General features: G+C 44.3%; 1 protein-coding gene across 1 annotated transcript in view; it reads right to left on the bottom strand.

The window, feature by feature from the left end:
* The window catches only part of LOC119228521 (NALCN channel auxiliary factor 1), an 85521-nt gene extending 77387 nt beyond the window's left edge, over window positions 1-8134 (bottom strand). Inside the window, exon 1 of the mRNA XM_037488173.2 lies at window positions 6706-8134. Coding sequence (XP_037344070.1) covers window positions 6706-7437 — 732 coding nt within the window. The 5' untranslated portion in view covers window positions 7438-8134. The remainder of the gene's footprint in view (window positions 1-6705) is intronic.
* Between the last annotated feature and the right edge of the window lie 8055 nt (window positions 8135-16189).

The raw sequence follows: 16189 nt of genomic DNA, 5'->3' as shown, positions 1-16189 counted from the left end.
ATGGCACACTTGCACTCTCTGCTTTAAAAATGAAATGCAGAGCATTTCCCTGAAAGCCAATTTCTCTTTTTCAAATATAGTTTTGTTCAGTTTTTAGATTGATGTCATGCTCATGCAAATAATTGTATTAAAATTTGCATTTCAACAGTGAAGAGAAAATAAATGAAAGGGCTGTCATGGTAGCACGCTGCTACTCTATTTCGTACAAACATTCCGTTAATCAAATCACATCTTAATAATTTTCACAACCCACTAACACTAAAGAGAAAACTTACGTGGCACATCCGGATAATGGGCACAAGTGCAAAAACCTGCTTTTTCTCCTTTAGTTGTGAAGACGCTGACCATTTTATATACTGTAGATGTGGGAGAAGTAAGTTTAATGCATTTGGTATGCACTAAGTTATCAATAGCAGCCATTTCTGTTTTCTTTAGACCCTTCCCTCTTTTCACATGGTCACAATAAATCCAAAATAACACATCACCCACTCATCAAATCATTCAACTAAGCACACTAGAGGAGAAATGAGACGGATTGAAATTGTGTATTGCTTAAAGTAGGAATCTGTTTTTCTGATCTGATTGAATTTGATGCATTAAAGGGAATCATTGCAGAGTTTATCTCATTGAGTACAGCTGATGTACGGCCTACAGAGACTGGCTGGATACGGAGTCACACACACGGAGCACGTACTGCTTTCCCCAACTCTTTCTGCTGTACGCCATGCACCGAGCTAACAGGACAGCTAACTCTACACACTATGACTGGGGGAAAATATTTTTTTCCAGAGTAGTGGACTGCAGGAGAGAGAAAGGAAAACGTATGAGGGGAAAGAAATGGGATGTGTTGATTGGAGCGCAGGCGGAGGGAGAAGTATACGGTTCTTTTGTGCTCCGTCGACGGGGTGTAGAGGAGGACGAGGAGGCGTTTCCATGGAAGTGCTGCTGTGTTCTTCTCGAACAGACGCATTCCCTTATCTCCTGCCTGGGGAGAAACAAACACTGGCAGCTCATATGTAGGGGAGTTTCCCTGGATCTATTTGTGCTGCATGGAGAAGCAACAGAGCCCTAATTGAATTTGAGGGAGAGCAAGAGAAAAGTGCAGGACTTGCAGTAAGGACATACTGTCTGTGCTGATAGCAGGACTATCTGGACGTTATGTGCTGTGTCAAAGCAGGGTTTCATTTAATTAACATGAAAAATGTGTCCACAATATTCATTTGTGTTAACAGGAACATATCACAAAGTTTTCCTTTTGTATTTATCTACCTGTGCCAAACTTTGTAAAATTGTAAAAAAAAGTTTATGTTGAACGCCTCTGTAGATACTACAAAGCTGAAATATCATGGTCCTGGATACTGTGCTACATGTAGCTGACATGTTAACAATGTATTAGTCTACTGGTTGGTCAAGTAGCAAGTATTGATGATGACTGACATTATATTTTGTAAAGATATCTATCTCCAACATGACAATTTTTCTACTGACTCTGCTAATCCCTTGACTTTGTTTTGGTTCAGAGTGGATTTTTGGAAAGTTCTATAATAGTTATTGTGGACATTTCATTCATATCCCCAAAACTGATAGGCTCCTTAAAGGATTTAGAAAAATAGTAATGGAAAAATCTAGACAATCTCCACCTTCGGAGGAAAAACTGATGATTGAATCTGACTACTTTTAATCTTAGCTATCTGAATAACGTACATATTTTTCTCTTAGGATGATTATAATCACTTAGAAGATCCCTTTTCCCCCATCATCAGGTCAATCAATCAATTCTTTGGTTTATACCTACCCGCCAAACCAATAACATGGATAAGCGTATTGCTCTTGCTGACATTTGAAGTTAGTTCAATGCCCCCTTGTGCCTCGGTACACACAGAGCTGCAATTTCTGTAGGCTGCGCATCACTGGCCTGCTTCTTGTGATGCTAGGATGCAACAAATGGCATCTTGTGTTATCTTTTCTTGATTTTGCTTGGACATTCTCTGAATGTGTAAGCAGGGACTTTTGGTAATTGTCTTTTATTTAACGGACAACACAATCATCCTGTCCCCACTGTAGAGTTAAAACAAACAGCTGAATTAAACAGGGGCTTAATTGAATAGTCTTGTGGAAATGGAGAGCGATAGGGCGGAGACGGTGATTGAATAAGCAGGCTGAGTGAGGGAGCACACATTGGGATTTGTGTGGACAGGCCTGTAATTCAAGGGAAGGAAAGGACCTTATCCTAGATCAGTATCTATCACTCCAGGAGGAGAGGAGAGCTCAACACCCACATTTTCTAGGAAGGGGGAGCAAAACCGAGGTCCCTGGAGGGAAGTAAGTCTATGAGGAGGAGGCAGAGAGGGGTGGAAGGTGATGTTGAGATGTGTGATGTTGATTCCTCAGAGCTCTGACACAGATGGGGTAAACACAAAGGATGTGAAAGTAAGAGAGGCACAATAACAGATAGAGGGAGAAAAGAGATCAGCATGATGAGGCAGCGCACTGGAGACACAGCCGCCAGAGGAGCAGAGTGAAAATTAAATTACACCGGAAGGGACAGTCAGGTCTGGATCTGCAGGAAACATTACACATGGGGCTCTTTGTGAGCGTGTGCTTGTATGAACACATCTGTATGGCATAAACAGGTGCACCGAGAGATCAAAAGGTGTAAGTAACACAAGACGAAGAAGTAAAGAAAGAGGTCATCATGTTTTCAATGAGGGGCCTCATTTGCCGTTGCTGAGATTTTCATTCCCGATATGAGAGTCCAAGAGGAAAGAATGTTGTGTGTTGTATAGAAAGGCCAATTTGTGATATTGGGCTCTAAAAAGATTTGAAAATAACAGGAAGTAAAAAGTAGCTACAGTGGGGAAAATAAGTATTTGAACCCCTGCCGATTTCGCAGGTTTGGCCACTTGCAAAGAAATGTGTGATCTATAATTATAATGGTAGGTGTATTTAAACAGTGAGAAACAGAATATCAACAGAAAAAATCCAGAAAACTGCATTTTATAATATTTATGACTTTATTTGCATTTGATGCAGAAAATAAGTACCAGTTATGTTCCCAAGAAGCACACAGATTACTGTAGTCCTCATTAGGCCTAACAAGGTGTACCTGATCTCAATAGGTGATGTGTATAAAAGAAACCTTTCCAAAGAATTGTACTTCACACCTTCAACCTCACCATCTTGGGCAAGACCAAAGAGTTGTTCAAGGACGTCAGAGACAGAATTGTAGACCTGCACAAGAATGGAATGAGTTACAAAAACCATCGGAAAGCACCTTGGTGAGAGCCACTCAACTGTTGGTGCAATTATTTGCAAATGGAATCAAATGGAGCTTGTTGATTATCTCAAGACAGCTGGGACCACAGTCACCAAGCAAACTATTGGAAACACACTGCGCACTAATGATTTGAAGTCCTGCAGTGCGTGCAAGGTCCCCCTGCTCAAGAAGGCGCATGCACAGGGTCGTCTGAAGTTTGCCAATGAACACCTCAATGATTCCAAGGAGGCTTGGAACAACGTGATGTGGTCGAAATCAAGCTCTTTTGGCATAAACTCGACTCGCCGCGTTTGGCGGGGGTAAGCTTGCTGAGTATGACCCTCAAGAACACCATCCCCACCGTCAACTCATGCTTTGGGGCTGTTTCTCTTCTCAAGGTACAGGACGACTCCACCGCATCCTGGGGGCTATGGATGGGGCCACGTATTGTGCAATCTTGCCAAGGCAACAAAGAAGAAGCACATTAAGGTTATGGAGTGGCCTATAGCCAGTCTCTGCGTCATAATTCCATAGAAAATCTGTGGAGGGAGCTGAAGCTTCGCGTTGCCAAGCGACAGCCACACAACCTGAAGGATTTGGAGAGGATCTGTAAAGAGGAGTGGACCAAAAACATGGTGACCAACTACAAGAAACGTCTGTGCTTTCCAACAAGGGTTACTCCACCAAGTATTAAGTAAAGTTTTGCTTGGTGGTTCAAATACTTATTTTCTGCATCAAATGCAAATAAAGTCATAAAGTCATGTTAAAAAATGCAGTTTTCTTATTGTACTTTTTTTTAACTTATTTTCCCCACTGTATACTGTACATCTGCATTCTGAGCCAGCATTATCCCTACCGGGACCCTAAAACCAAAGCATCTGGATGGAATTTTGTATAGACTATCAATTCATTTGTTGACAAATGAACTTGTTTAAGTTTAGTTTGAGGTAGAAGTGGCTAGGATGAGAGACTTGTGATTTAGCAAAGGTGCCTTGATCTGTGCACACACCTCGGAAAGTGGAGTCTGACAGCCACAAGTTGGAACATCTAAAGACCCTCCTGAGTCAAAGGCTGCATCTGGCACTCGGCCGCAAGCCCATTAGTTCCTTCTGAAGTTGTACTTTTTTATTTAAACGGGTAACACATCATTGTATTTTTTTTGAGCAGATTCAACAGAAATAAAGAGTGCATTTGTTGGGGACTATTTTCAGACGTACGTGAATACACATCTGGAGTACTAATGAGTATTTGGGACAACAAGAAGGGGTACGTGCATTGACACTGACTGCCGCCCATTTTCATAGTATTGAAGAAGCCTGTCACCAAATGCAACAGCGTGGCTCACTGATTTGTTTATAATATTTTCATGGGCAACAATGTAGTTCTAGGACCCAAATGGACAAGCTTTATGAGGCTTTAGCTACACAGCTAACACTTATGTGTAGTAGTGTGACAGTAAAAACAAGGAACACCCAGTGAACATCTACAGTGGACAGAAACACCACGAGATGTTTCAGTTTCAATTCATTAACACCATTTGAAGTAGAGCCTTTAGCAGGTGTTTAAAATCGGGACGAGGAGGTGGAAGTGGTTCGAGATGGAGAAACACGAGAGATAAGAGTGAATGGCAATACGTATTGTTTCAAGCTTTCTAATGTATTTTGATTGTCCAGCAGAGTGCTTCTTGAAGGAGCGGTGGTTTGTGATGCAGGCCCGGGGTGCTGTGTTTCCACAAAGGTCACACGAACACTAGAGGGAGATTAGCAATTCAGATTGGGCTAAAGGGCTAAAAGGCTGCTGTAGCTCTGCCTGAGTCTGATTACATTAGCAAAGAGTAGGAGTGCAAATGTACCATAGTGATTAGATGGAATGAAAAGGGAGCAGCTATAAGATGTTCTAAGAAACAGGTTCATGAACATAAAGACAACACATGCATCACATGCGCTCTCTGACAAACAGGCCATGTAACCGACGGCTCACAATAAAACTCCTCACATACACGTTGGATTATGAGCACTCACAGCCCGGCCTCCTGACCATCTGCCCTTGTTCAACATCAATCTTGTGTAAAAGGGGTTTGTTGTGTTGGATCATAATTAAGTGAGGATTTCCTGCTTTCCGAGGCCTGTTCCCTGACCTGTGTTAGATGTCGGGCAGTTGTGGGGATGCCACAACTCACCTGACTTTGGACCTATTTTTATAACAACTGCTATTAGAATTCCTCACAATCTTCATGTTCAGGACAAACATTGTTCAGCTGCTTTGCTCTGAACACCAGAACATGTTACAGCACAGGTGAAAAGTTAATCTGCGGATTATAAATAAAGTTGGACTGTGGATACAGAAGAATGCGTGTGCTGTTCTTCACCAGAGGCACGAGCCAGATGACATCATACATCTCTTTTGCTCTTGTCAGGCCATACTCCCACATCCCTACTGTCATCAACAATATTCCATACTTTTCATAACAGCCATTCTCAATCCTGTTAGTGAAAGATCCCCCCCACGCCCCACTCCGCCTCCACCCCCACACACACTGCATATCTCCCATGCATCAGGTGTGTTCAACCAAACAAGAACTCTGAAACCCACCTGATTAAGCTAATCAGGAACAGGTGGAGGTGGGTAAGTTCGCTTGAGTTTGGTCATGATCATGATTGGATTCATAATTAAAATGATTCATAATCTAAGTACACAGCTCATAAAACAAACATGTCTTCCCAAAAGGCCTTTTGCAGAGCCTTCTTTCTGCAGGATGGACAGTGAGCACAACAAGAAAAAATACCTGCAACAGCCGTAATTCAAGCAGTGAATCCCCACCATGTTACTATCGACCGTTACATTGTCTTTGTTCAGTGCAGGCGAGTGGGCCTGGATGCCTAAAGTAACAAAGTGTGTGTCTGTGTGTGTGTGGGTGATGTGGGCATATGTTGTTCACATGCACAGCGTCTACTCCACAGCCAGAGGTGTGTGTGTGTGTGTGTGTGTCTAAGGTTACCGTGTTATTCGAAACAACAAACAAACGGAGAACAACACAAAGCCCGGATAAGGTGCAGAAATCACTAACATCGCTGAAATGAGCACCACTCGGCAGCCCTTCTCTAGTCACATCTTGCGGCGCAAGCCTGGCCCTCCAAATGTCAAACGCCACTTCCACAGTCACAGGTCACAGGTCAGGTTCAAATTATGAAGACATTCAGCCGACCTGTCCTCTAGTCCCCCGTGCCATTGTCGATGTGGTGCAACAGTGTGTTCGTGCAAACCTCGAGAGGCCAAAGGATGACCAATGACAGAAATGAAAAGCATACCAATACAGCAACGATTATGCCCAACGGTTGCCATGGTGACAACGAACCCACCCCCATCAACGCACTTGTGCGTGTGCGTGTGTGTGTGTGTGTGTGTGTGTGTGTGTGTGTGCACCCGCGAGCCAGCCTCGCTAGACCTACCTTGCATTCCTCCATGCACGTCCTGACCGAGTAGGCGTCCGTCTCGTATTTCTGAACCAGCAGTTCAAACTCCCGGTAGTTGTCCTCCGCCCGCTGGTCGAGAAGCTGATAAGCCCGAACACACTTGCTGCATCCCAGCAGGTCCACCCCCATGGCCATATCCAGGGTGCAATTCAAATCGTCCGGACTCGTAAACCCGTAAAACAAATCCAAAAGTGAGTAGGAATTACAAAAAGAAAGGTACAAATCGCTCAGGTTGACGTACGCCAGCTGCGTCCCCCTGTCCCCTCCGCCGGAGAGGCCCAGGCACACGGTGCGCGCGTCCGTGAAAGTAAAGCAGTCTTTGGACAGGCTGTCTGGATGACAGGTGTCCATTCGCCACAGAGGTTTGGTAGAATTCTCTAGAAAAATAACATCTTGCTTTCTGGCGAGACGGTGGGGGTCTGGTGAGGGTGGGATATGCTGTCGGTGGAGGGAGTTGGGGTACTCGCCCGTGTCCGTAGAAGCAAGCCCCCTGTCCGACCGCTTGTCTCGGGTTCGCGTCAGTTTCGCCTCGGCGCAGAACCACAAGTGATCAGACAGCAGGACGGTGATGAACAGCAGAGAGGCCAGCGACAGACGCCATCTCTGGGCCCGCTCCGACTCGGTGAATGGCTTCTCGTTCTCTCGGGGTGCAAACCAGTATTTTAAGCCCTCATCATGCTGCCGACGCATCCAAGCACCCCTGGTCATATTTTAGGAAAGCGCTGCCCTGGCCGACTCCACCGCGGGGGCTGCTCTGCCACAATACTCATGGACTTGGGGGGAGACGGACTCCGGTTGGTTCTCCTCGGTTGCCGTCGGGGTGCCGTGCCTCTGCCGGTCCAGGGCGCTCCTCTATCGCGCCCGCAGCGGTCGGCGCTATTCCGATCCAATTAGCGCGCCCGCACAGATTAAGCTTCGCGCTGCCGCATCCTGGTTCTCCATGGCTCCTCGGGGGGAAACGGCGTCCTCTTTGACCGCATGCCCCCCTCTCCCGTCCGTCCCTAACCGGGTTTGTTCCGCGTCGTCGGGGGCGGCCACGCAGGGAGACCAGCTGTTGCGAGCCTCTCGGTACTGATGCTGCGCGTCTGCCGCCGTTGGGTCGGCGGATTCGCTTACAGGGGAGCGACGAGTCCGTTGGATGCACGCGCACTGTCCGGTACCTGGGTGGAAAGCCTAGAATCCTTTCTCCCGTTGGCCATTGTCATCTTGGACCGCGGTTAAGTTGCCGCCATGTTCGTCTTGAAACACTTTTTCGGAGAGCTGGGTCGGTTTGCGTCATCTCCATCGTTGCGATAGCTCCATCGTTGCGCAGTGGCGGAGCAGCTTATTACCTATATGCACACACACGCACAAACAGCGACACACACACATCCACAAACACACACACCTACACACGGGGCGGGAGGGAGGAAGCGTGAGAGAGAGGGGGGGAGAGAGGGAGGGGGTATGTTAGGGATGTTTAGGTATATCCTCTGTGCATGAGGACCGAAATAATGCTTTGATAGGGCACAAACAAACTGTTTAGGCGACATCTTGCTTTTGGTGCAGAAGAGACGCAAGGACATCAGTGCAGGTAAGACATCACTCTCCATATTGACATCAAGATGTAACCATCAGGCCCATTTCAAACATACAATGTAAGTATAAATCCTCGCATTGCATCGCTCCTTTTCAACATGACTGAATCATGGCTTTAAGCCTCTAGGCAAGTGGAAAGCAGCTCAACATGCCAGGTTTGAGCTTGTTTGTTTAATAATAGCATGTACCTGTTCCCTGCCAGGGTCCCGTCTTATCGGTTATGTTATGTTTGGCCACTGGGTTTAAAACAAACACGTGAATTACACTATGGCCCTATATGTAACGTCCCTGTGTGTGTGTCTGTGATGGTGACAGGGAAAACGAGGAGGGAGGAAGAGAGGCGGTATTGCTCGTAAGGTGCTGAATGTAAATGACAGTGTTTATGCTGCTTCTTAGAGATACTAATCAGTGTCAGCACGGCCTGGTGTGCTACCAAAGAGAGAGTTACTTAATGTCAATGGACTGTATATGACAAGAGATAATTACCTGATTCATTTGTGCAGCTGTAAAACAGCATATTCTACTGAGAGAGTAGGATGTCATCACCAGTGAGAGCACAGTATTTGCTGCTGTGTGTAAGCTGCAGTTTACTCGGTTTCATTTCACAGTTTTCTTTGTAAAAATGCCCTCGAACACAACAGAAATAGATGTTATTTCCTCTTGTTGATAACATCGCACCACATGCTGAGTGTACTTCACAGCTGTTTAACTCTAAAACTCAGAAATCCCTGTAATGTGGACCACTCATATTATGTTCTGTGTGGAGGTAACAAGTCATGTCAATAATGGGATTTGCTTACTTATCACCAAAGGTCAACGGGTGCTCACACACACAGGGTTCAATTTGATGGCCAATGAAAATCCACCATGCACTGCGTCAATTCCGGAGGGAACGTCCACTGTATTTGAAACAGTGGACGGTGTCATGGCAAACAGCAGTTGTGTGATGTCGGAGGATGATTGAAAGCTCATCATTACTCACTCATTTTTCATATTATGTTAATACAGGATACTGCGGTTATGTGTCGTGGGGATAGATGTCCTACTTTGGCTGGGATTGTCTAATATGCCTTTAACTAGTTGTATTACTTTCCTGCTATGTCTCCAACTCTAACTGTTGTGTGTGTGTGTGTGTGTGTTTGGACATGTGGGCCCACCCCCGACTGCACTGTTGGTAGACATATGGATATAGGCACCCTGCCAGGAGTTTCATAATACCATTTCCAATTCTGCAATTTGATTTGTGTTGAGCTGAACGCCTGACTTATGTCAGCTCTTGAGAGGTGGCCAACCAACAACATACGGAGTGTGTGTCTGGCACAGCAGAGAGTTGTCAGTTTCACACCACTCTAAACACTTTCCCTACCTGAATTTGTGTGTGTTGGTGTGTGTGTGTGTGTGTTTGTACACACACACACAAGTAGCGTGGGGGCAAGAGTGAGGCAGAGTAGAGAGACAAAGCCAGAGACGCAGGAGAGAAAGGATTGGTCGGTGCAATGAGGGAAGATAGCTGTCCCTTAAATCTCCAGCTGTTACAGTAACAGTTGGGGCTGGCAGACATGACTCCTTCTCTATGACGGGGACATGTGTGTGTGTCCGCACTGCATCAACTGTCCCTGCACGTGTAGATTATATTTTCTCAATATGCTGTACAAAAACTCTTGCCTAATAAAAGGTTATTTGTCCACTCATCTTTTTTTCCTTTCAAGTATGTTGGAAACAGAAATAGATGAAATATCAATAATCGTGTCTATTTTTACATCATTGCTCTGTCTGTGTCAAAGTTCAATCAACTGTTTGAATATCTATTTAAAAATCTTTAATAAAATATAACAGAGTAGTGGGTTCATTGCCATTGAAGCTTTTTTAAGGCACGATGTTGGCAGCTTTGTCCACTGGGACTTGGGAACAGGAGGGGAGAGTGGATTGAGTAGTGCCTCCGAGTAGTGTTGACAAACCCCCAAGCCCCCGCTTATAAGTGCTAACCGCAACGCCCCGTAGTCTGACATCTTTCCACGTGCAGAAGGCCATTTTTTGGATGTGTATTTTGGATGTGTTTGGATGTATAAAATGTCATCCCAGGATTCAATTAAGCATGTATTCTTTTTCTCTTTCTTCTCCTCAAGTTTTGGCAATGCCTTTTTTTACTTACACTTTGCCCTGATGGAGGGAATCAAGGACAAAAAAGGAGGTAGACCTGACAACAGTCAGAGGAGGCGAACAAGGGGAAAGGAAAGAGACAGGTGACATATAATCCAGCGCCATCAAACCTTCTGCACACGGTGTCAGCGTGAAGATTTAAGATGCATCTGCTGTCTTTTTTACTCCTCTTCCATATTCCCCTGTTCCTAATTTTTTTTGTCTGACAGCATTCTGTTTGTTTCCTACTGCCGCCATTTTTTCACCACCTTTTTCTTCACCGCTCTCCTAATCAGCTGACCATATTTGACTTCTCTCATATTGCTCCTCCTTCAGCTCACCATCACCCTTTGCTTCTCCGTCTCAGTCTCCCTCCCTTTTAACTGCCTGACGTCAGAGAGGAGAAAGAGACAGGATCGTCCTCTCTGATTGGTCAGAGAAGACAACACCCTCTGCACTGGTTTACTGTCCTCACTGTAGGTTTCTGAATTGAGATTTACAGTAAGGTCGATGGATTATCCCCGTGTTCATATGTGAGAGTACATGATGGGGTTTGTGTTTAACGTGTCTGTGCATTCTGCTACTGAGTGTATTCAACTGAGTTGGGAGTGTTATTCCTTTAATGCAAATGTTTATTCTTGACCTAAGGATTCCCAGTTTGACAAAATAAACTCAAGGGCAACTTCAGTTTATTTCAAAATCCATTAAAATATTCTTGAAATTGTCCTGAATGGTATTTTATTGAATGTATAAAAACTATGCACCAAACTATGTCATGACCTTGACTATATATATATATGAATAGAGCTGATGATGGAGATAACATCATCCAAATCAAAACCTCAAGGTTTTACTCTCCTGATCGATTGGCTCATCCTGTTTCCATCTAGCTGATCGACACAGCTCACTTTCCCAAGGACACAGCTATTCCCATATCCAAGATCCTGGATTCCTGGCCTATATTCCCACGTGCACGCTGGATCTCTGTGTTCACCAGCTTCAAAGGAAATGTGCCGGGGAAGGCAGCTTCATGGCAAGGAATACAGAAAACAAATACATAGCACAGGAGACATGTTTACGTTAGAATAAAATCGACTGATATTTGTGCTGTGCGTATTATTAGCATTGTTTGACCAGCAGCTTAGACAGCTGATGTTTCTACGTCCTATTGGTCAACATCTCATTTAAATATTGCACTGATTTAAAACGTTCCTGTTGAAAAGATTTTGCAGCCATACCCGTAAAATAACAGCCATTTGAAACACTGTTGAATATGTGCATAACTTAATTATATGTATTTGTATTTGTTAGTCATCCTCTCTTACCCTAATGTTACATCACTTATGTCCTGGGACTATAAGCGCTCCCAATCCCCTCCCATGGATAAGGAGGGACCACAGGGCTGTAGAAATGATGATCCCATGTGAGTTCAACTGTTCTTACCGCAGTTCTAACAGCATACTCTGTGTCTTTAAGCAACAAATACCATGCTTTTGATGAAATGTTTTGTGAATTTGTAGAATTATGATGGTCATAATTAATTGATGAGGAGCATATGACATTCGTTGTGTCCTCATAATGTTGGGTGTGCAGACATGTCTTAATATTAAGCTATGCGGAGCACGCATTCTCTTGAGAAATAGTGTTTGCCCTGTTTTTCTGAGATAACACGATCATTATCTAAGTATTGTGCTCTTTTTTCCAAATGGACGTGACAGGAATACTTTGATTTGAGCAAAAGCACAATAATTTTTTAGCCATCACATAATTTATTTTACCATGAAGATAATAATCTCACTATTTTAGGGAAACAGATCGGTCTGCGAGTCCACAGATTTAAACTGATGTCATCAACTGTTGAATGGATTGCAAGGACATTTTGTACAGACATGCATGGTACCCAGATGATAAAACCTAATGACTTCAGTGATCGTCTGACTTCTCCACCAACAGGTTGATGTGGATGATTTGAAATGTCTAGACAACTGCAATCCAACCTCCCTCAACATAATTTGTGATCACTTTTCCTCTATAGAGCCAAAATGTAAATGTGTCCAATACATCCTACTTATATTGGCCAGGCACACATTTTTTTCTGAGGCGTTCTTGAATCCAAAGAGTGCCTTGATCAACACCAAAACCGGGGGCCTGCTTCGTCCAGATGGAAGGAGCGGGTCTCTGTAACATTAGCTTCAGCCCGAGTGTAAACAGCAGAAGGCAGGATTTACAGGAACTCCAGGGCTGAGACTGAGGCTCCACACTCCAGCAGAGAGAACGCAAAGTGTTTTTGTCACCAAGCAGCCCTGCTGCAGACTCTAACCTGAGCTTAACCCACAGTGCCTTCCCCATCTGCCTCCACGTGCTCTTCTCTGACACTATCTGTACAATGAATTCCTCGTACTTCAAAAATAAAGATCAAACTCTTTTGAATTTGATTTTCCTCCACACGGAGAAATTGGTGTCACTTGAAGTTCTTCCTTGAGCTTACATAAAAATGTTGTATGGATGTATTCAGGGTTCGAAATGAGGGGAGTCTGGAGGGGTCCCGCACCCCCTACAAGTCATTAGGGACCCCCTATAAGAATATATTTTTGGATTCTGGGGGGTCACCGACAAATATTTTTAACATTAAAAATGATTGTGAAAAGGTCTTTAGTGACGTTTTATATTTATAACAATAATTTATTTATTTCCTAGCGCGATAGGGCAGCAATCAGGGCAGCCAATAGCATCACAGATTGTTGTTGTGGTCTATGGCGCAGACACGTAGGTTATTGTTGCGCGGCAAAAACGAAGCCTCACAAAAAGTGAAATCCCTCATGAAAATGCTGTAAGTGCTTCGATTATGTTTATATCTCTATAATAATTGCTTATTCTAGTAAAATATTTGGAGTTGGTGTTCCTATATCAATAGGAACACCAACTCATATTGCATTAACTAACTTAGATACCCAGTGTAACGTAATGATTAGAAGAGTGCGTTAGTCAACGTTTCTTCCTGTATGTGTATGAAGCCAAACAACCTGCCAGCTAACAGCAGCACATTCACAAACATATTGATGAAAATCTACAAAACGCATCACAAATCCATTGCAGCGTTCAAGATTGTATAAGTACAAAGTTGTATAAGTACATCACAACCACGTATGAAAACATGTATTCAAGAAAATATATTTAAAAAAAGATTGGAACGATCGGGACACCACTACAATACGGGGACTAGCCTAAACCATGAAAAACATCCCAAGACCATTATCCCACCTTCAAAATATGTCAATATAATTTTGCCTGCAGTGTATAGTGTAGCAAGGTAGTCTTCAGTATTTTTTATAGTTACCTTTTAGGGGACCCCCCAAGAGTCCTAAGTCATTTCGAACCCTGGATGTAATGCATGGGACAACAGATAAAAGACTTGGGATGGAACATTTTTTAATGCAAAGCAATTGGTAAGGCCTCCGTGTGCTAGCAGGTGAAATGAGGCTGGCGTTTCCAAACGCATTTTGCCTCCCAGCAATTTGTGCTGTCAGAGAAAAGCATCTCCAGATTAAAGGGATACGTTAGAATCCAACAGGAAAATGTGTGCGTGTGGGAGGTGGGATGTTGGGGGAGGGGCGATGAAGCCTTTGAAGAACTATGAATGAAGTCAAATCCTGGCTAAAACCTGAGAAACATCAAGATCAGAGATGCAATCGCTTTTCATCCTGGAGAAGGGTTGTGTTCACAGGAATACACCTATAGCTGCAGCCGAGGATGACCACGGCAGCTCTGCTCCATTCACCAGGGCTCCTCTCTCCTGCCTCTCCTCTTCTTCTCCTCAGATTGGAGAGTCGTGCTGAGTGAACATCTCTAAGAAGCTTGCCTCTGTGTTACACCACACCTCACAGGGAAAATCACGCCGGTTCTGTCTTCTCTGTCCAGTACGTCTCACTCGTATCGCTCTTACAGAGTAATTGCAAAAAATGGATCAGATATATTTTATGATCAAAAGTGAAGAACAATTTTCTTTTCATTTCGTGATTTGTTTGAAATCTCTACGAAACAATTGAACGGATTGTCGTGTAATTCAAGACGGGGTCATCAGGCCATCATTTTAAAATCAGTTGGCAAGAATAATTATTCAGCTCATCAGCTTCAGCTGCAATATGTTCAGTGCTGATTTGCAAACGTTAGCATGCTAACTAAGATGACAAACATGGTAATCATTGTACCTGCCAATGAAATTGTCACTTTGGCCATTTGAGTTGACACATGATTTAAGCTCAAAGCACCACTGGGTCCAATCACACCCTCACAATGTTGGCTGCAATCGCTTGGTCTTACTACTCCTTTATGTAGCCACGTACTTCATGCAAATGAGCCAAAACTAAATTTCAATCAAATCTCGCATGCAGAGGGTGCGTTGTGCGTGTGGGCTCGGACCCGCGTGGCGCTGTGCTGTGCTCGGCCTGAGCCCCGTTCTCTGCGTCATCCATCTCATCACGCTGACTGGCCGACCTCAGATGACTTTGCAGACACTCTGCAGTCCACCAGTCACGTGGGAATCTCTCCCCCTCTCCCTGTGGTTGCTTGTTCTACTCCGGATCACAGCGGTGCTTCTCCTGGTGATCCAAAACCTATACGTAAGGGAGTCGATCAAAGGAGGAGGGCCATCCATCAGCAACTGTTCACTAGTTGCTTTTGACACGCTCCCCTCTAAACGAAGTTAACCTGCGGCCATGTTGAATGTAAAGATAGTGTCTCTATTAAATGAGTTATCCGCCTATTTGAAGCTCTGTTAATTGCTGCCTGAAAGCTTCTTTGATGTGGCGGATGCTGTGGGATGCTACAGTAATAAGTCCCAACACACACACACACACACACACACACACAGTACTTGTGACGCGCTATTCTCCAACTTTCCGCCTTCCTCCATAAGTTATGTTCTTCTCTGTAAATATCGATGTAAATATTTGCCGAAGACAGAGTGAGGCTCAGGAAAAGGTCAAAAGTGATTCATTTTGCTCTACTGCTTTGTCAATGTAAATCCAGTGTTTGAGAAAGGTTGATGTGCTCCATTTCAGGTAACATGGAGTGATCCGCTGAGACTATAAGACAGCACATGATCTGCATACAACACCGGCTTATTAAAGCATGTTCTGTAAATCATGGCTTTTCAAATTAAACAGCCTCTCAGCAATGATGCATGGAGGAACATCAATCCTTTTTGTCGTGCTCCTTTAGGCTCACTACAGCCGTGATCTATTACAGCACTGAGATACTTGAATTTAAAAGAAGGAGACATGGGAGAAATAAACGATACAGTGGAATCAAATAAATCAGCTTGAGAGGATCGGCATCATCTGATTTTGTGATCTCCCATCATGCAGTGGGGCTAATTTATGGGGTCACATCATGGTCATGGCTGTAGCAGCAGTGATACACTGTAATCAAGCCAGGGTCTGCAGAGCGGCAACCTGGGGAACATAAATCAGCCGGTAGAACCGCCGCCGTGTGCCGCTGCGTGCTGCTGTGTGGTGAACTAACACACGCACGCACAGCGGCACAAATAAGCCATGCCTCGGTCATCCAGGTATCATACACTGCCATCAGGATGCACACGTTAACACACCGATAAGAACAGCAGGCTTTCTGCTAATCCCTCCCATTAACAGTGACATTCACAGATATCTCCCTAGTGCACAGCCGCCAGTGTACAGTACCTTTTCATTAAGGTCGTTCTGTGTGGGCCTCAGGGTGGAGGAGG

The sequence above is a fragment of the Pungitius pungitius genome, chromosome 10 (genome assembly GCF_949316345.1).
Source record: "Pungitius pungitius chromosome 10, fPunPun2.1, whole genome shotgun sequence".
Lineage (NCBI taxonomy): Eukaryota > Metazoa > Chordata > Actinopteri > Perciformes > Gasterosteidae > Pungitius > Pungitius pungitius.
This window is presented reverse-complemented; position numbering and strand designations above follow the sequence as displayed.